General features: G+C 38.6%; 1 protein-coding gene across 5 annotated transcripts in view; it reads left to right on the top strand.

Moving 5' to 3' along the window:
* cntn5 (contactin 5) overlaps positions 1-22,277 on the top strand; it is a 244,915-nt gene that overhangs the window by 109,564 nt on the left and 113,074 nt on the right. For 4 of the 5 annotated variants that reach the window (XM_041805310.1, XM_041805301.1, XM_041805293.1 and 1 more), the window contains exons 4-5: positions 6,966-7,089; positions 7,196-7,371. In XM_041805310.1, coding sequence (XP_041661244.1) covers positions 6,966-7,089; positions 7,196-7,371 — 300 coding nt within the window. Of the gene's footprint in view, positions 1-6,965; positions 7,090-7,195; positions 7,372-16,318; positions 16,394-22,277 lie in introns of those variants that run through there. The other variant, XM_041805317.1, reaches the window with a different exon arrangement.

Genomic DNA, 22,277 nt, shown 5'->3' with positions numbered 1-22,277 from the left:
AATGACAGTTCTTCACATTTTTTTCCTGTATGCATCATTTTTTTTTTTATGCAAAAAGTTTCAGTAATACTTCAGCTAGGAGACAAGACAATTAATTGTCCTCTTGGTGATATTTGTCTTGGACAGCAGTGAAGTAGACACAGCAGTAAAGTCAATAAAATACACAACAACCTATGGCTAAAGAGGGATGGACAGACCCATTCAAACAACATACATAACTCAAATATACCATGAAATCTGGTGTAGAAAACATACTTTTGATACTTCTTCCCATCTAAAAAGTTAGCCTCATCCTATATACGGATTAGGGAAGGGACTTTACTGCAATTTCAGGATTTGCAAAACATAATTACGTTAACCCTCTGAGACTGATGTTGTTGTATATACCAAGGAGTGACGTAGTTAATAAAAACAACTTTTGAACCTTAATTTGTGGCCACTTAATATTTTCCCTCTGGAAACCCCCTGTTTTGCCATCCCAATAACACTATCCACACCTTTGTTGCCCTTATTGAGTCTTTTTTAGTGAGCCTGGAACTTGAGTAAAAAGCCTCCGTCTCAAGCCTGGATGAGCAGTGTCAGTGTTATGGTTTGGTTTAGTACAGTTTTTTTCATGTTTTAGCTCATTAAACTCTGATTTTGTCCATGTTTCATCTGTTGATGTCAGTTTTACAAGCCTCCAGCCTCGTTCCCTGTGACGGGAAATCCGTCTCTTTTTAGAGATGCAGCTCATTTGGCTCTGTTGGTGTCTGGTTGTTTGGCTCTTCATTTGGTCACAGTTTGGCTTTTTAAATGTGGATTAAGTAACAACAAAGGATGGAGGAAAGGAAATTGGCACTCAAACTCCTACTGTGGCTAACATAAAATAACCATTTTGTAGCACAGGCTCGTTCATGATTGGCGCATCATCACTTTGTCTTTTAAGGTTTATTAAATAAATAGTACATCACCATTTCAATTAAAAGCATATTTGTGACAAAATAAGTTTTTTATATGTTAAAGGGGCACAGCTAGCCTCTTAGCTCAGTACAAGCCTCCTCTAGACTCTTGTCCCCTTCATTTGACGAGACAACTCTAGACGCTAGGAGGTCTGCTGGACTAAGTATTTGTGATATTAATCACCTTCACACCAGGGAAATCTATTAAGCTGTTGTAAAAATCACTTTTGGAAGGGATCATATTCAATGTATGTAGAAAATTCAGATGATAATTGTAGCATCAAGGTCCATTTAGAGCTTTGAGGTGTCAGCATTCCTCTGTTCCCATTCATTCCTGATTGCTGTCCCCTATTCCTTCACCCCCAGTGAATATTCCGGATCACTTGATTGCAAACACCCTGTATGGATGAGACTGATTTACCAGTATGAAGTGCTGGGACACATCAGTATTGCCATAGGTGCATGCAGCTGCCCCTATCACACTGGACAAGATGTCACTCTATTGGAAATTCACTCCATTCATTGTTTATTGGAAGTGGCTTCCATGTTGCTCAGATTGTGCTGGAATGCATAACAGACAAAGTAGGGAGGGGTTGGGGCCACTTTTTAACCGCTCTTCTTCCTTAATGGATCATAATCTTGCATTTAAAGAAAAAAGGAGTTTCCAGTATGCAGATCTTTTTGTGTGAGGGTTTAACTGAAAACACTCATTAGTTAAAGGCAGCAAGTAAAAGTTAGAGGAGGGCAGAGTGACAGAGAGACATGGGCTGTGTCTGTCAGCAGGCTGAGAGCTCGATCACTAGTAGATGTGTACACTTGATTCAGCAAATACAGAAGGTTTTAAAAGAGCAACACAGCTGCACATTGTGGACTTTTCTAAACTAATTGGAAAACAAGGACAGTTTAAACCTTTTTTTCAGCAGCTTATATGCCAGGGTGACTTATATTCCAGATTTTACAGTTACTAAGATAGATCTGTGGTAGAAAGTTGTTTTAATTTGTTTTTAACAGGATTATCAAATCTTAATGAGTAACCCATTGTTTTTCCTGATATTTCAAATAAACATTACTCTTGATGCTGTTGGATTTCACATGGAATTTTTATATTTCCCTTATCAAATATGATTTTAAACATATTGATCACAGTTGTGATCAGATGTTCTAATATTTATTGTTGTAACAGACAGACTGATGTCAGCTTTCATGGAGATTTCTCTCCCCTTACTTTCCAGAGTTGTGGTTTAATAGATTTCCATCAAAGCAATTCTATCAGTCCATTTAATAAGGGAGCTCTAATTGTAAAGGGCAGGCACCTCTCCACCTTGGTAATTGACACCTCAGCAAATTGTATAGCATTTCATTTCTGTTGTGCCTCTGTGAGTCCTCTAAAATCATCCAGAATGTCTTTACCTTTGGCATGCATCACATTTTATACATGTACATTTCAAGTATTATCATATCAGTGCCAATGATATAAGACAGAAAAGCTAAAGAAAAATGCTTCTGATAATATTTCTTCCCAAGAAAACTGCTTGTGTCTCTGATCCCATGTGAGGCTATTTTTTGTGATTAAAATTTTACCAGACTTGTACATTTTCTAGTTATTCAGCTTGTAGAGCTTGTTATGAAAAATTGAGGCCCGCTGCACATAATTAGAGGATACTGGACAACTGTATTGGACTGACTGAAAAAGGGGAAGCTGTTTTCTTATTTCCTTCTGGCAAAAAGAAGATTGCATGTTTTCGTTGGTTTGGGGGACAGATATAATTCTTTGAAAAGGACAGAAACTGATCAGTATCACTCATATAACATGGTCACATTTCACTGGATGATATTTAAACTGGGATTAGAGTTCTTCAGCGAGCCTATCCAGGGCAAACTAAGGTGCAAGAGTAAACAAATCATGTCCATGAAGTGACATGTGGATTCATATATGGAAACAGGCTAGAGGGAATGTGAAAGGGTTGGTGTTAGCAGGGCTATTGTGCCACCAAAACAACACACCATCCAAACATGTAGAAGTAATTATCTGATAGCTGGAGGGTTGAACATGAATGTGTGAAATTTCTGTTTGTCACCATATGAGTCATGTCAAAACAGATAAACTGCCTGATCAGTATGAGCCTAAGGAGATGTCATTTTACCTCTTCCCTCCAGGCTACCTCAGTAAAAACAGACTCTAGTTTTAAGGTTGCCTACAATGCCATAGTATAACAAAACCAGACCAATTAGCCATCACCTGTCTTCTCCTGCAGAATACCATGCTTTTACTGCTACAGTCTTTTTTGTTTCAAACTTCCATGCCAGTGATAGCCAGCACCAGAGCCATTTAAGTGTTCCAGTTGTCCGTCCATCTGATTGTCTGTTCAAGCTGCTCTTGTAAATGCAATATCACAAGAAAGCTTAGAGGGATTTTCCTCTAACTTAGCACAGATGTCTACTCTGACTTAAGGATGATCTGATTATATTTTGGAATTCATAGTTTAATGTTCAATGCCAATGAGCCTTGTGTGAACATGATACATTCTACATTAACCTTGAGATGCAAAGCTGTGATAAACTTTATGCTTATTTTTGTATTTTTGTCACAGTTACATGTTTCAAATCTTTAAACAAATGTTGATATTAGACAAAGATATTCATAGTAAAAACAAAATGCAGCTTTTAATGATGATAATAATTTATTAAGGGAAACAGCCATCCAACCCTACCTGACCCTATGTGAAGAAATAATTGCCCCCCTTGTTAGACCATAAATGAACTGTAACTTACCACATTTTCAGAAAGTTCAGATTCACTAGCAACACCCAGGCTTAATTATAGCCCGTCTGACAAAATGAAATAGGCTTAACAATCTCAAAAAGCAACACATCATGCTGGGATCTAAAGAAATTCAAGAATAGTTGCAAAACAGAGTCATTGACATCTGTCGGTCTGGAAACGGTTACAAAGCCATTTCTAAGGTTTGAGACTCCAGCGGACTATGGTGAGAGCCATTATCCACAAAGAGAGAAAACTTGGAATAGTGGTGAACCTTCTCAGGAGTGGCCAGCCAACCAAAATTAGTCCAAAAGCGCATCGACGGCTCATCCAGTAGGTCACAAAAGAACCCAGAACAACATCTAAACAGCATCAATTGTAAATAATCATGTAACATTAAGAGATGGAGATGTTTTAAAATTAAATGCAAAGCCGGAACTACACTCCAGACATGGCTGCTGCACTGTGTCACTCCGCCCAGTGGTTTACTCAAGAAATAGTTCAGAGTATTTGCTTCATGTGTCGTAATGTTATATATTTATACGTTATTATTTCATAGCCTGGTGAATGTGTAGGTCACAATTTGTCCACGAGAGCATTTTGGAGTTGGTGGATTGTGTATTTGATGAGTTTGATGAGGGAAAGCAAAAAATTCCATCTGCTTACATAGCGTTAGCTGTGCAGCTGGTATATCGGTCCTCCCAGATGTAGGAACAGCTTGCACCGACAACTAAAGGAAACAAACCTATAACTAAGACTATAGGAATTATGGCAATGGGCGAATTTGCCAAAATGTTGAAGTATCCCTTTAAAGGTCACATATTTTACCCCTTTAAGACAAGTTTATATTGGTTTCAGAGGTCCCCCAAAACATGCCTGTGAAGTTTGTTGCTGAGAAAAACACTCCAGTATTGTTTTTTTGCATAGCTAAAACCTCTCAGTTTCAGCCCTGCTCAGAACAAGCTGTTTTTTGTGTCTGTGGCTTTAAATGTCAATGAGCTGTCTGACTCCACCACTGACTATGCCCCTTTCAGGAAACGGATGGGGCTTAATTTCTGTGGCTCTCCTTATCCTTCTCTCAGCTGCCAGCTGAGAGGAGAATCAGGAGAGGAGGGCAGAACTCTCTTAAAAGTGTGGGAGGGCCAACTGAACCTGGGGGGGTGGGGCTAACTCCCCACATGACATCATGAGGGGAAAATCTGTGAACGGCTTGTTTAAGCACACATTTTCCGAAAGGTGGAGAAAGAGAGGGTGAGGGAATGGATTTTTCTGATTCTTGGGGCGATTGTGGACAGGCCAGGGGCACGTATTTTTGCTAGAAAAGCCTGAAAAGTTGTATTTTGCATAATATATGACCTTTAAGGTCAGTATTTGTGATTCAGCCATAACAAAGACACAGGGCAAAAATGGCATCCATGGGAGAGTCCCAAGACCAAAACCACTGCTGACCAGAGAGGACACAGAGGCCCGTCTCACATTTGCCAAACATCTTGATGATCCTCAAGACTTTTGGAAAGATGTTCTGTGGACTGATGAGGACCAAGTGGAACTTGCTGGAAGGTATGCAACCAGTTACATCTGGTGTAAAACTAACACCGCATTTCATCAAAAGAACATCATACCAACCGTCAAACGTGTTGGTGGCAGTGTGATGGATTGGGACCTGGACGATAAAAATCCTGAAGGAGAATGTCCGACCATCGGTTCGTGGCCTCAAGCTCAAGTGCACTTAGGTTATACAGCAGGACAGTGATCTAAAACACACCAGCAAGTCCACCTCTGAATGGCTTCAAAAGAACAAAAGGAAGGTTCTGGAATGACCAAGTGAAGGTCCAGACTTAAATCTGATTGAGATGCTGTGGCATGACCTTTAACAGGCTGTTCATGCCCAAAACCCTTCTAGTTTTCTGGCTAAAATAAAACAACTCTACTAATAAAAGTGGGTCAAAATTCCTTCACAGCAAAGTGAAAGACTCAGTGCCAGTTATGGCAAACGCTTTTCTGCAGTTGTTGCAGCCAAGGGTCGCACAACCACTTTTTAGGTTTAAGGGGCAATTTGTTTTTAGCATGGGGCCAAGTAGGTTTTTTCTTTAATAAATGAAATCATTGTTTGTAAATGGCATTTTGTATTAAAGGGGATATATTATGCAAAAATCACTTTTTCAGGCTTTTTTTAACACAAATATGTGTCCCTGGCCTGTCCACAATCCCCTCAAGTACCAGAAAAATCCATTCCCTCTACCCCTCTCTTTCTCCACCTTTCAGAAAATGTGTGCTGAAACAAGCCGTTCTCAGATTTTACATCTAGTGACCTCACCAGGGGCCTAAGCACCCGCTCCTAGGTTTGGTTAGTCCTCCCCCACTTGGCGGAAAGTTCTGCCCTCCTCTACTGATCCTCTCAGCTACCAGCTGAGATGCTGGATAGCTCAGTGGGTTACCCTGCTTACTACAGGTTCAAATCCCAGTCTAAACTTTGGGAAAAAAAAAAAGTGTCTGTAATATCAGTGCCGCATCCATTTCCTGAGAGGGGTGTATTCAGGGGCGGAGTCAGACAGCTAATTACCATTTAAAGCCACAGACACAGAAATGTCTTGTTCTTAGCAGGGCTGAAACAGAGGGGGTTTTAGACATGCAAAAATCCAATACTGGAGTGTTTTTTCAGCAACAAACTTCACAGGCATGTTTTGGGGACCTCTGAGACTGATATAAACTTGTGTTAAAAGGGTAAAATATGTCCCCTTTAACTCAGGTTATCTTTGTCTAATATTGCAATTTGTGTGATGATCTTAAACATTTAGGTGTGTCAAATATGTAAAACCTAGAAATCAGGAAGGGGGCTAAAACTTCCTCACATCACTGGATCTCAAGATTGATATGAGGGATTTTCTTTGAACCCAGCATAAATGTCCACTCTGACTCACTGATAAACTGAGTACATTATGAAGGTACAAGGTCAAGGTGACAATCCACCTCAACCCTTCTCCTTGACCAAGCACAGTCCTCATACACCTTAAGTACACTTTCTTCCAGTTGTGTATCCTGCAGAGGCATATAACTGCCATTCAGTAGCTCTAGCTGTAATTTCATACTGCTGTGCTGCTGTGCATTTGTCCTAATCTCTTGTTTATGAAAATAGAGGTTTGACAGAAATAATTGTGACCAACCCACCTGGGGAATGATAGAAAAAGTAATTGTACGCTAAAACCGAGTGACCCTGCTGTTGTGATAATTGCAATCATTCTTTCCTTTCTCTTTTTTGTCCTGTAGAAATTGAGGAGTTTGGACCTGTTTTTACCCAGGAGCCAGAGGATGTTATTTTCCCCTTGGATTCTGATGAAAAGAAGGTAGTGATGCACTGTGAAGCACGAGGGAATCCACCACCCACATACAGGTGTGCCATACTTATGTCTGTCTTCTAATTGCAGCCCTTCTTCAACTGCACATTACCTTGTCATTCATCAGAAATATATTTAAATCTCTCATTCTTCTCTTTTCAGTTGGTATATCAATCGGACAGAAGTGGACACAGAGGGAGATTATCGCTACAGCTTCATTGATGGAAATTTAATTATTACAAATGCAAGTGAGATCCATGACTATGGGAAGTACCAGTGTAAAGCAGAGAACAGCTTTGGGACCGTGCTGAGTCGAGAAGCTCTTCTACAATTTGCATGTAAGTGTACTTTTAATTTATTCATTCAAAAATCTTGACAGCTGCACAAGGTCAAATTATGTATAGGGTTGGGCTGGGAAATGTGTAGAGTTCTAAAGATATATCAATATTTATAATGCATAGGGTAAGTCAGTATTGTTTTGACCCATATAGTTTATGTTGATGCTGATGATGGGTCTAATGCTCAATATAAAGATTGTTTAAAATAAGAACCACCAACTGTAATATGCTTGATAGTCTGAAGATAAACAATTTAAAATGTTGAGTAACATGGGGACTGAACACTGTAAAATCATTTTATTTTGGAGAATTAATAATGTAAGTAAATATAAAAAATATTGATTCCACAGAAAGATTAGGCAGTAAGAAGGTAATAGTGTGTCCGTGAGTATTTAAAGATAGTGCATGATCACAAATGTCGTGAGCGCATGTGTCCCTTTCCGTCAGCGGCACCACCTCCTGTGTTTAAAGATGCTCTAGGAGTGATGACAGATCTCTGATGCAATTAAACAATTAAACTTAAGTTGACCCCTTTTAACAGGACATATAGATATAGTTTATTGATATGTAGTGGTTATTTTGGGTGTTAACGTAGTCTTAACATTCTGAAAAGTATCGCTCTACATAGAGCTGCCTTTTCCTCTCTCTACAGGGTGAACTGCATTGTTGGAAAAATGTATCCGTAAAGACACTGAGAAAACTCTGTTCCCTGTTTGACAGCTTTACTCATGATTCCACTGTAGCATGTGGTCCAAATGAGAGGGAATTTCTTGCTTTTTTAGAGAGTTGCTTTGTTATGTTTCTGTCATTGTAGTGAAGTTATCGCTAAACTGGTGATAAACCGGAAGCTGCTTTGTCTTCCAAAATAAGAGCATTTTCCAAACCAGAAGTAAAGTGTACTAGGTGTAAGACAGTACAAAACACAAAATATATAAAGGACAAATGAAAGCACAGCAAAAAGCAGCTTGTTGAGATAATCTGTTAACTAGCCTCAACTAAAATACAAAGCAGTCATATTAAGTGAAAATATAAAGTACTATTTGATAAATTAAATTCTCATATGAGTTTAAATACTCAACACTAGGTCTTATTCATTTGAAGTTCACTCCTTATTCACTTAATATTCTTTTCAGTATAAACATCATATAGCCTGTCAATGGAGCGTCTGGTGCATTTAGGGGCTACTGCTATGTCGTATTTGGCTAAATTTTAGGGCAGATGTTAGGGGCTAAAATCCCAGAGAAGATTCTTTGTCTCAATCTAGTCATGGAAAGAGCTTAGTTGCAGGATATAAGGATCTCAAAATTAGAAATAAGTGAAAACCCTTTGCAATAATACATTGTTATCAATAATCGTGATCTCAATGTTGATCAAAATAATTGTGATTATCATTTTGGCTTAAACTGTGCAGCCCTAATTTCACAGTGTTCTTTTTAGATCCTGCATGACAATCTTTTTGTTTTATGATTTTTGCACAATTTCTGAGTGAGGGTGAGGACAGGACAGCATGTGTCATTGCACACAGAGGGAGAGGAAAGAGAGACAAAAAGTTAATTTGATAATCAGTTCTCATGAGGCTCAGTTTACACTGCATTCACTTTTAGCGCCCCTTAAACTAATTTTTTTAGCTTCCATAAAAGAAGCATTGTCTCTAAAAAGATGGAATGAAACATGCAAAGAGGCACACTCTACACTCAGGTGCTTGGTCTGGTGTGCTTCTTGTAGAATGTGATTTTAATTACATGGCAGTAATACCACAGGAAAGTCTACAAAGGGTTTAACGGTGTTGATAACTGGATACCACCAAATCCTATACCACAGCATAAAAGAGAAGTCCCAGACAGCCAATATAAGGGAACTGAATGTTGTTAAATCTCATCTTTAGGCTAGTTTTGACTATTGTAAATATAGATTTACATTTAATTGACTAGCTAATTATACTGCTAAAAACTGTTGTTACCATGACCTAGCTGTTGTTAGCATGACTACACCGCTGTGCTTATGACACATTAGCATAGCCCTAGGGTTGGCATCTGCACGGCCCAGCGTAGGGGTTTGCTGCTGCACGCCCAAATATAGATCCGTATATTGGGGCTTTGCCCCAGCGTACGGGGCTATGCTAATGTGTCATAAGCACAGCGGTGTAGTCATGCTAACAACAGCTAGGTCATGCTAACAACAGCTAACACGCTGCACGCCCCAATGTAGGCTTGGGCAATGTACGTCACGCCCCAGCGAAGAGGTTTCGCCCCAGCGTATAGAGGTCTCCAGCCGAACGCCCCAGCGTAGAGGTTTGCTCGAGGGCTGCAGCCAGACCCTCTTGGATGTTCGAGCATATTTGTGCAGTTCAAACGTCAAAATAATGGAGGTTTCATCATTTTTAAACACATGGTATTTAGGGCTATTAAACATTTGCACAACCATACGCAAAATAAGGCAGTTATAAAGGCAATAAAGGCAGTTTATTTGAAATTGTTGAAAATTTAAAAACAAAAAAAATCACCCGGTATTGGGTCTTGAACGTGTTTTTTTTTTTTTTTTTTTTTTTTTTTTGCTGTTGCGATATCAAAAAGGTTTTACTATTTAATGTTTTTAATATCTGGAGTCATAGCAAATGTTATAATTCTGGTATTATGACAACCATTAATTATTTCTTGAAAGAATAGAACATCAAGGTATATTTTATCTATCAGCATTGGGCCAGAATATCTCTCTGATTTTGTCCCATCTGCTCTGTCCTAACATGATGCTCTTTGTTCTGTCGGGTGACACTCTGTAGGTCTGGGTTAGAAAAATGTACTTTTTACTCAGAAGAACGTGCCTCTCGTGCGAAGGAAATAATTAGCTTCAAGCTCTTTGTCTCTGTGAGTCAAAATAAAGGTGTTTGGTTCCAGGGGTAAATAAACACTGCACTATCAACGGTGAGGTTTTGTTGCTGAGTTTAGTTCCCAGAGGCTCCATCTGATACTGTTGAGTTGCACCGCTAACAGGGTATGTGCCCTCAAATGCCATGTCTCAATGGTAAATGAGAGCAAAAAGAACATTTCTTCTCCGAGTAATCCCCTGGCCTAACTCCAAAACATCATCACTGGCTGAGGCAGCACACAGAGAGAGACCAGGGGCTCTGTGCTCTGAAGAAAATGTGTTGTTGGTTTTCTCTACAGTTTTTCTCAAGAGCAATGGCCATTACAGCCTTATTGGCATCTCCACAGGGAGATTACCAGTCTCGCTCACCGAGCTGTTGCTAGAAAGTATAGCACATGGTGTCGTGTTCTTATGGGGGCTTACAGTAGTTACAGCAGTGACTTAGAAGACTGATGGCTAGATTTGCCTGAAACTAAAAGGAACAGAGTTCAGCTCTGTGAAAGCACTGTTTAAAGGGAAGTTTTGAAGTTATTTGGAGCTCTTATTTTCATTTTTCCTTTAGAAAGTTTCATATTTATTAGTGTAATCAAAAAAGAAAACATAAATCAGAAGTAGACCTGTCCTAAATTAAACATAAGCCAGACCGTGTTGGCAGGCAGAGATGGCCAGATGGTGGAGCACAGAAAGACACTTCAAAAAAAGTGCTAGTTACTGAGGGACTGAAGCTGCACCTCAACGTGTACCTTCATCTGTCCTCTTAACCAGGCAGATCTGCTCTCCCCCTCGCTCCACTTCAGAGTCAAATCAGTATGTAAAAGTGAGCAAGAGACTCCCTTTCTGAAATATTGAACCTTGCCTGAGAATGAGCAATGTGACATGATGGCACTCATTTTTTAGTCCAGGCTCCAAGCTGAGACATGGGAGGCTATTTTTAGGGAGGCATAAATACTGTACATTTGCTAGACACTGTGTTATCCATCAGATTCATAGTGACACGAGCAAGATTCACGCATAGTAACTTAATCTATAGAATCAGGAGGGGGGTCTGCAGTGTGCCTGTTTTAATAAGCATGTCAGTTGTTGAAGTTAGTTGGGAGCTGTTAGAAGCAGCTGTAGTTTATTGTAGTATGGATGAATATTTATTTTTATGATAATAAATTAGAGATTCACCAGTACCACTTTTTTCCAGACTGAGTATGAGTACAAGGACTTCGATTTAGGCACTTTCTGAGTACAAACATGAGTACCTGATCATACCATAGCTTTTCTTATAATTACTTTGAAAGTTCACCCCTCATCTTGACAATTTATCAGTGCATAGTGTTCAGTCTCCTCTACTTTTGTCATCCTCATTTAAGGTGAAAACCCGCCAACCTGTAGACATGGCTTCAACTCTGACTACATACTCACAACATAATAAGAGGCTGACATTATTCTGTGAAATTATACTGAGTACAGCATCTGCAATGTTTTATGAGTACTAGGGATGGGACTGATCCGAACCAATATCGGTATCGGGTCCGATATGGACATAATTAATAGATTGGATAACTGACTGACGGTGCTGATCCAAGTGACCGATCCAAATCCATCCTACGGTTTGCGGTAGACCATGAACGCACCACAGTCTAACATGACACAGTCTGTGTGTAACTGAGCTAGTATTAGTTGGGGATGTTCAAATCTATATTTAGAATAGTCAAAACTAGTCTAAAGATAAGAGAACACAAAGAATAATGGATGTGATGTTAGCCTGATAATACTCTCTACAGCGTGGCTAGCATTGAAAGCTAGCGCCGCTAGCACCTTCATTCCTCTTTGCAAATTATTATCGTACTATGATATTTGGCCTCTTTTCACTTCGGGTGAGTAATCATACGTGAGCTTAACCCTCGACAGCCCACATATCACTTTATTTCCATTGACTACTTTGGAAAACGGTCGTACCGTGGTCTTTCTACTAGATGCTAACAGCTTAGCATCAGTGGGTTGTTTTCTTTTCAAAAACGACAAAAGTCGGCGTGCCGGTAGTCGAGTGGTTAAGGCGCATGCCATATACGCAGGCGACCCGGGTTCGAATCCGGCCCGTGGCACTACTTCCTGCATGTCTCTCCCCTGTTTCCGACTCTATCCACTGTCCTATCAAATAAAGGCAAAAAGGCCAAAAAAAAAAAAAAAACGACAAAAGTCGAGTACTTACATGTCTAGTTGCCACGTTTCGCGTTATTCCTCAGTAGCTGTAAACGCGCAGCTCGACAGCGGCTACGTCGCGTGTCTTGTTGCTCTGATTGGCCCGTAGAGATGTGACGGACAGAACGTTCACCCAATCACACTTTTTTTCCAAAGCCTCTGCTTTTTCTCAAATGTTTCCTATTGAAGCTTTCCCTGATGGATGTGTGAAACAAATCCATCTGGCGTGTCAGGTTATAACATTCAGCCACTAAAACTAAATTTTCTGTTCAGGAATGCAAGTAAATAACTATAATTTGACCTATTAATCAAGAAATATTAATGTGCTTTACTATTTTTTTCATTTTTTTGTAAATCAGTAAATTTGAAAATTCATAGATAACAATAATAGTTATATTTTAGCATTAAAAATATCATTTGGGTTAAAGAGCTTCTACATATTGGTGTATTAACCATTGCAGAAACATAAAAAATGATTTTGGTAATTACCAATACTTTTAATTTAGGGCAGCTGTGGCATAAACCTTATTTTGGTTAGGGTGGTCTAATAAATTTGTTAAACACTGTATATATATGTACATATATCGGAATCAGTATCAACACATATTTATCGGAATTGGATCGGAACTGAAAAAAGGTGGATCGGTGCATCCCTAATGAGTACAAGTACAAGCACTTAGGCTTGGTATCAGCACCAAAACCTGATACTGGTATCTGTGCAGCCCCATGATAAATGATTAAATGACCAAACCTAAAGCTTATTAAGAACTTCAGTAGCCCCTTTACCTCTGGTAAATGCCAACTGCTGTGCGTTTGTAATGCTCTTTTAATCTGAGTGTAAATAATAAACAGATAGCATCGTTAGCATCAGTTGTTTTTTTTTCTTTACCCCTAGGATGCAGGCTGCAACATAACAAAATTGCAGTGCAGTGCATTGCTGAGGTTAACTGATTTCTGTAATGCAGTTACACAGTGTTTACCACCTGCTGATGTTGGTCTTTCTTGAGCAACTAGCGCTCAGTTTCAACTGTTTTGATTTTTTTTTTTTTTTTTACTTTAGACTAGTTGACTAAATACTTTCATAATTTGCTCTTAATCAATTCTGAAATATTTGTCTAAGAAGTCACTAGCTATCTGTATGGTAGTTGAGCCTGCAGTGACAATAATTGTTCAGCACAACTCACAGACTGAGACTCATTTGTCTTGGGTCATGCTGCTCACCCTCAACAGTTTTATTCAAATTCAGGATTTTTACCTGCTGATGGAGAAAAGCTGATAAAAAAATGGTGCCACAAACCTTTTGCTATGCACCCCAAAACATTTTGCATGCTGTATTAGCCAATTGCAGTGCACAATAAATTGTGGCCAATTTTCAATAATTTCTGCTTATCTATCTAATATTGTTCTGGGTATGACATAGAATGATTTATTGCTTGAGTTGGTTGAAAAAACACAACAAGAGGAACTTAAAAAATGATAGCATTTTAATCTAAATTGCAATATTGGGAAGAATATTGTGATTAGATTATTAACCCAGATTGTTCTGGCTTTATTTCTAGTTGGATGTAGGTGGAGGTGGGGGTTGTGGCTTCATAACTGTTAATTTGACAGTATATGTCTTTGTACTTCACAATAGTTGCACTAAAATGTATTGAGCATTAGCCAAATGGAATTTTATTGTAGTTTCTGGCAGCCAGCAGCCTGAATGACCAGATGTCCTAGTGAATGTTTGCCTTTTATAAGTCTAAGAAATGCCTGATATGGTAAAGTCATAAAAATATCTTTAATATGTTTTTTTCAGTTTAATTAGTTTGGGATTTTATTTGCATCTGGTTATTGAAGAATTGCATCCTTGGCAGGAATAAACGAAATGAATGAGCTCCTAAAGCACATTAAGGCTCCAGCAGATGGTGTGCTCGGGGTCAGGTTTGGTTGATTGGCAGGTGTGTCAGCGAGACGATGGCCACCTGTCCGTCACACATCAGCTGCACCTCAGCCACCTTTTCACAAAATTGGATTTTCTTCTTCCAATAACAGAGCGGTCAGTGTGTATCTGAGTGTGGGGGGCGTGACAGAGCATAATGTGGAAATCTGCGGCACAGACATCCTGTTTGGTTCAAGGTATCACAGTGAAAATAGCCTATAATCGCCTATGAAATGATTACATTATTATTCAACTTTTTTTCATATCGTTTACTTGCAGTGCAGCAACTTTTCTGTGGCCCAGGGATTTGGAGTCACAGCCCTAAAATATCATTCATAAAATAAACATGTGGGGCCGTCTCAGTTGTACTACTGAGTCAGCAACAAATCCCACATCTCACCACCTGTTGTTGTTGTGGTAAAATCTAACAGAGGACTCTGAAATATTCATGTGTGATTCTGTGTAATAGTGGCCCATGAATTCATCATACAGGTACAGAAATGTTGAATAACGATTGTTAGCATGTCAGTTTAGTCTGACTGCTAGGGCTGTGAATCTTTCAGGAACTCCCAGTTCGATTTGATTTTCCATTCAAACTGATTCACAGCACATTCCCCATTGATTACAGGGTTGTTTATGTCAGGATCTGCTCCAGCATATTGTTCAGTAAGAAGCTACAATGATTATATGACATTGGGAAAAGAAAAAGAATGTTTTATGAATAATGTAGATTTATGTATTTCATCATTTTTTATTAGGGCTAACTTGGTGATTGGTAACTGATCATTATTGGCCAATACTTAATTTAGATATATGATTAAAATATCAGAAATAATGCTTGGAGTCGCCAGTCTGATCACCTGGGTTAGGGTTAGTCGGTAGTTCTCTAAATCAAACTGAAATGCTGCATCTTTAACAAGGGAGATAATGACTCCAATAAGAGCAGTGGGTATCAGTGCCATAAGCAAGCCTCAGTACTCATACTCTTCAAAATTTAAGATGTTCAGTTGTATTTTACAGTAAGATGTTAGCCTCTGATTATTTGAAAAGTCAAGCAAAGTTGACGCCATGTATGCGGTGAGTTGTATTTTATCATAAATAAAGTGGAGCCGACTGCAAACCGTGCACTGTTATATCATCAAGAGAAGGGGTGAGGAACATCTTAGGAAAATAAACTTCAAAATAATTGTAAGTATTGTCAATGTATTACTAAAAGAACTCAAATGGTTTAGTATTCTTTCTGTGTTTAATTTCATGTTTGTTTTGCATTTTGAAACGTCACTATTTTGAATTTAAAACAGTTTTTATTATTTGAGATTTTTATTGTGCCTTACAATAAGGGTAGTTGACTTCCTGTTTAGTAACAGACCCGCTTTTATTTTGAAAGAACTTCAGGTAGAGTGAAGATTATGACATGAAGTTAACCCAAGTAAGAGGGACTTGCTATGGTTTGAAAAGGAACATAAGTGAATGGTAGTGACTTTTGACTTGTCCACTGAGCTTTCTGTGAGTTTTTTAGATTAGAATGAGGCATTAAGGTGCAGTGGTGGACTTTTTTCACATCACAGTGGATGCGGGAGACATTATAGTGGTGTGCTGAAAGGAACAATAAAGCATGCAGATAAAAAAAAGTAGCACACTAATTGCATTGTGATAAATGAATTGATTGACAGCCCTAATTATTAAATAATCATAATTGTAGTCTGTATCATGAGTACCCAAATGTAAGTACAAAAGCAGTTGTAGTGCATCCCTATCTTTGGCTATCTGCTTGAGAGCACTCTGTAATGAAGCTTCTCCACTATTGCTTTTGACTGCATCATGCTGTTTTGCTTTTCCATCACCAGTTTGGCCGTGCATGCTGTACCTAGACTGGTCCTGCTCTGGAGCAGGGCCCAAGCTTGTCCACCCTGCCTCCAGGCATGCCACGGTGATGTCACAGTGGTTCGTCATCATGCAAGGGCGTCTCGCGGACGTGTCTAAGTAGCAACCACTGCACCACACTTTGAAATACCTCAAGATAACAGCGTGGACAGGCATGATGTGAGTGGACAGCTAAACCAATCAGTGCTTCTTCTTCTTCTGGCAGAACAAAACAATGCTTACTGTAGTTATTTAACGTCATCAACTCACATCATTAGGTCTAGATCCGCCCCCACATGGGTGGTTCGAATGTGATGGAAAGAATTTTCCCTGCCAAGTCAAACCAAGTAGAGCCAATCTGCTCAATCTAATGGAAAAGCCGCAATAAGCTTGTTTTCTGTTGTTGTATTTAAGACTGTTGCTGCTCAGTCATCTACTTGAGGCAGCTGAGTTAAAAGTACCCAAACTTTGAGTTCCATTACTTAAAAAGTATTTACAAAAAAAATAAAAAAATCTGTGTAGAAATTCTCAGTGAAACCAGGAGGTTAAGTCACATGAAAAACAAAACAAAACTTGAACACATAGTTTCTTAAAGGTGACATTTTTTTGTGGGGTATCAGATGACAAGCATAATGTAACTTAGTTGTCCTGAGACTTACTGCCTTTTATTTTTTGGACTATTTGCACTGTTTAGTACTTAGTTTAGCTTATATTTTACAAATTGCATTCTCCTTGGTTTAAGTACTGCTCTGTTGAACAAGAAAAGTAAAAGCATGTTGTTAAATGAATAAGGATGACTTTAGGGTCCTTTTGTCAGGCTATGCTGCCCCCTGTAGGAGGTCCCAGTTCACTGCAAGGCTAAGTAGACTTTTTAAAACACCCATTTTTTATGCACGAGTCCTACTTAAATTAAAGCCAACTTTATGGGTTGAAGCCAGCTAAGTATTTGCCTGAAGCTTGCCAGAGAAAACTGATGTGATCATCAATGTAAAGCCTTCATGTCGATGACGCTGTAGGGGTGCAGGTCTTTTAAAATGAAGCAGACGTTGGATCTTTTGTTGTCTGTTCAGAACTGGCTGGCAGATCTGTAAAGTAATGTGTGCGTCAGACTGCAGTTGTTGGCCGTTGTTCACTTATTTAACTTCGAGGGATGGATCTGATGTGAGCTCAGGCTTTTAACTCATTCCTGAGGTGCTTCACTTTAATTTTGCAGACCTTACATAGGCTGCTGAGTATGCCGGGTCAGGCTTCCTCTTAATGGAGGGTCTCTGGATTTCACAGTTTTCCATTGCTTTTTTTCATTGAAAACTTGATTTAATGAATTCTATTGATTTATTGACAGCAATCAGGAATCATAGGAATTGATGCTTATGTTTCTGACGTGAATTGATTCTTCCAGCCCTTCCACTAAATGCCTTTGGTAATGGAGATAAAGTCGGCCTTTGTGGTTGATGTTTCTTAAATAAGTAACCTGGCATGGGGGCTCAGTAGTTGCTGCTGGTCTCTGAACTTTTAATAAGCTGTATTCATAAAAATCTTTCAAGTCATTTCATCCCATGACCAAATGTATTATTCCTTTAATGTTATCCCTGACTGTTGGGGGAATGAAGCAACACAGGGCTGTGTCTTTTTCTTCAGCTTTGTGCTGTACAAATATTCAACAGCATCAATGTGTAATAGCCTCACATTCAGTCCACATTTCTTCAAATGCGACCCTTCAAAGGCTAGTCACAGAAACAAAGAACGGTGCCCTGCAGCACACATTTGGATGCAGAACCTTCCCTCTCTCTTTCAGCATAACAAATGGTGGGTATTTATCACTCAGCGTGGAGCTCAACTTTTTTGTTCCCTTTTCATGTTGGTACTGCACATTTTCAGGCTCTGACACAGCTGTCCCCTGCCTTAACGAGTGCAGATACACATGAGCACATCTTTTCCACATAAGATGAATATTTTAAAGAAGTAATTACATGCTTTTGCATTTCATGAAGTCTTAAAATAAAATGGGAAGCAGCCTCCTTCATTCTGTTTCTCAGAAAACAAACAGTCCTCTCTCATTAGTTACTTGCTCAAAAAATGATAATTTCAGGTAATGGATATGTTGTTTTATCATAAATCCTAACAAAATAGCGAGACACATTTTTGTCTTGTTTGTATTGTGTTTTTTTAAATTCATGCTACCGCTTCGCAAATATGTTTGTAGCTCAAGTTCAACGTAAAGGAGACAAGTGTATCATATTGTGTCATATAGTATTATATTGTATATTATATTGTGTTTTATAGTATCACATCATATCGATTTCATTTAATTTCATTTTGGATTTTTGTACCGTCTTAAACAAAGGGTAATTTGCCTGCTTGGATTAAGACCTGCTTTATTTTGAAAGAACATCAAAGAACTTCAAGCTGCTGGAAGAATATGACATGAACATAAATGTGGAAAAAGAAACTGTGTGTGTTTGCTTGTTTAATAAGAAAGGTGCACATGACTTTTGACTTTTCCTCTATGCTGCCAGTGAGTTGTTGGTTTTTCGAGGGATGCCTGATATTGGATTTTGCCAGTATCTATAGATTCATTTTAGCTGATACCAGTATTGATACTGATATTTCTGAAAACAGAAACAAACTTTTTTCTAAAAAGACACACTTTAAAGTGTAAAGAATGAGAATGAATAAAGAAAAACATCTCAACTTACTGTTAGTTCAGCCTAAAACTCCTCTAATTTATTAGTATATATGGCCAGATTTTACAGTTTATATATGCTGATATGCACGTCCAAAATATCGGATGTAAATATCTGCAAAAATTTTTATACCTGCCGGTACCGATATCTGGCTAATAATATTATGCATCCCAAGTTTTTCTTTTCTTTTTTAAGTGAAATGAGACACTAATGAGACATTGGCAGCAGTGATTTAACTAAGCTGCGCTTAAAGGGCCAATGAAGCATGCAAATAATCACAATTTTAAAGAGTGCACTAATTCATTTTATTGATCTTAATTCCTATTAATGCAAAAATGCTACAGCCCTGATTTTGACTTAAACTTAAATGAAAGTGAGGCTTACTGAGAAAGCGTGATAGTTCACCAGATAAGTTTGTTTGATTAAAATAATCCCTTTGGAAGTTGGCATTGTCATTTTCAAAACCTGGAAAGAAGCCACTTTGATTCTGATATGAATCTCTTCAACTTGTGGAGGAGCAAAGACTCGTATCACTGCAGTGATTTATTTCATATCAACATTAACATAACTCTCACTGACTGAAGCATCACCAAATAAGCTGTAATTTGACATGTTTCCCCCGATAATTAAAACTAAAGGTTACTCTTATGTCATGGTGAAATCATAACCTTTTCAGTCATTTATATGAGGAGTGATATTTAGATTCTTTTTTTTTTTTGCACTGTAGTCCTTTGTAAAGTTAACTTCAGGCAAAAACTTTCCAAATCTTACATTTCTTTCCTGTAGTGAAGGAAATTCAGTGAAATCCCATTCAGATCCTAATTTTGGCTATGTGATTTTTTTTAAAACATGCATTTTGCTGAAAATCAAAGGGAAAGTTATCTCAAATCATGCTACATTACATGAATTAGGGCTGGGAAACATGGTATTAAATAAATGTTGTTGTTTTTTTTACACTTACCCAATTCATTTTTCTCTCCTGCTCAATACTGTGACATGTGCATCAGGCGTAGAGAGAAAAACAGATGTTTTTAATTTGTATGTTGTTCACAGAAGGTGATCTTATGTGAATAAAGGAAATGCTTAAATGGTTAGCAGATATACTGGGCAAACTGCCCTGCTGTAGTCTAAGGAAAGTCGCCTCTCCTCTCTGCACACTTGCTCAGTTGCATGGGTGTTTTTTTATGTTTGTGAGGTGAAGGAGAAAAACAAAATGATCCAAATGCTTCAGATTCTTTGAAGGCCTTTCCAACCACTTTGCCTCTATTCAACCAGGTATAGCCCAAAGGGGTGACAGAGGAAGTTCAAAAGTAAATTTGGTTTATTTTTCAAAACCTAGATTTTAAACAAGTACAATCAGTTGATGATATCAATTTAAGTAGGTGATAAATTTAAGAGCACTAAGGTCCAGTGCATTAAAAAGTAAATATTAAGCCCTAAATGCTTCCTCATACATGCCATATTTTGTCATACATAACTTTTCAGGTGCAAATATTACCACAGTCTTTTATTTTTATGTATAGGGGTGAATTTTGTATGTGTAATGTTAATTTTTTGGCTCTGGGTAAAGGTCAGGCAAAAGAAAAATCATAGATTTCCTGCACAGTGGGGTTAAATGATTTATCTGGTCAGCCTTAATGATTCTGAGAGGTCTTGCAGAGGATGACATTGAGTTCCTTCACAGTACTCCTCTATACCCTGTAGTACAGCGTTGTTAAGTCAAGCAGGCAGACTGAACGCAGCCCTGATGCAGGGAATCAGGGGAGATGTACACTGGACGAGCTGGAATGAACGAGGAGTCAAGGCTTTCTATATTCTGTCCACCAGTCCTGCATCAGCTCCAAAGATGTTTCAGTAGGATGCTTTTTTTTTCTCTTTGTTTTGAAATTCTGAGCTGCTGAACTCACACTACGGCTGTTTTTCAGCCGTGACTTTGAAGGCAGCAGGCAGAAAGGAGGCCTCTGATCTTTCTCCCCAAAGACTTCTTCTCTCTCTGCAGACGTGAGTCTGGCTGGGGCTCAGGTATCGAGCCGCTCTGAGCGGTACAGTAGTAATGAAATTAACGGGAGGCTTTGACTCCAGCATTAGAAGATCCACATACACGCCCCACTCTGAAATGTTCTACTAACTGATCTATAGTTAATGCCCATTGATTGAATTCAAACTCATCTTGAAATAACAAATTAGCATTGAGCACCTGCTCCCATGCCTGCTGCAAATTTCATCTCTGCAATCCTGAATTTTAATCATTTACATGGACATATGTTTACTGGCATTTTTTTGTATATTTTAATGACGGGGCTGGTTTTGCATTATTAAAAAAGTCTGTAATATTGATTCACCTGCAGGAAATGATGACTATGAGTTTTTCCAGCTTCACTAAGATTGGTGTCTTATTTATAAGAACTTGAGCATCTGCTTGCTCTTTATTTGTTATTGTACATTTGCATGTTAAGTGATCATTCATGTGCACTTCTCAGCTTGCAATTACCAGCATTGCAGTTTTATTCGGAGGTCTCCCTTTTTTCTCTCCCAGTTAGGGTGACTATTACTGCTTACCATGACTTATTTACTCCCAACAGCCAGTGTTGCTGTTGCTTCATGAATGTGAAATGTATAATTCGTTGTTATCCTTGTGATGTTTTCCAGGAAAGCCTTCGATTACCGGTCGTGTTCAGAAACGAATGTAATGGCTCTCTAACACTGAACATACTGTACTCAAGGTTGAATTGTTACCATGCCTCGCTCATTTCCAGAAGCAAAATTGTAAAACATAGAGATGAAAATTACATTAATTATTTATTAAATTAGGCACGCCGTCCAGGAAAACTTGAGTTTCCACAACATGCAGCCTGGCTGAATAATTCAACAGAAAGAAATGTCTACAGAATCACATATACAGTTCTGCAGTGTTGTCGGCCGCTTTTTTCTGCTTTTGTTCTTCTGCCAGTGAATGCAGAACCCCTTTCTAGAGTATGTGTTCACAATCCAGGGTTGAATATTCACTCTTTTTCTCCGTGTTGTCAAGTCTTTACACTCTTACTCAGTAGGAAGACTCTTTCTCACCTACATCTTGCTGTTTGCTTATAAATGTGATTTGCAGTAACTAGTTTTGTTTTAATTCAGAAAGAAGGAAATAAAGGAAGCTGCTATGACAAAAGTGTCAGGCTGGTGACAGCAAAAGGTCAATTAATGATCTTGCGGGCGGTGTGTCTGTGTGTCTGTCTCGACTTGCACGTCACACCTTTGCTCCATTTGATACCTCTCAGAAGACGACTCGTGTGTACTGGTTCAAAACTGGTGCTATTAAAAAAAAAAAAAAAAAAAAAAAGTGCAGATGTTCAATAAAATCCTAAATTGTGCCTTTGGCTTCAGTTTGC

Source organism: Cheilinus undulatus, linkage group 2, assembly GCF_018320785.1.
Source record: "Cheilinus undulatus linkage group 2, ASM1832078v1, whole genome shotgun sequence".
NCBI lineage: Eukaryota > Metazoa > Chordata > Actinopteri > Labriformes > Labridae > Cheilinus > Cheilinus undulatus.
Note: the sequence above shows the minus strand (reverse complement) of the source record. Positions and strands in the feature narration are given on the sequence as shown.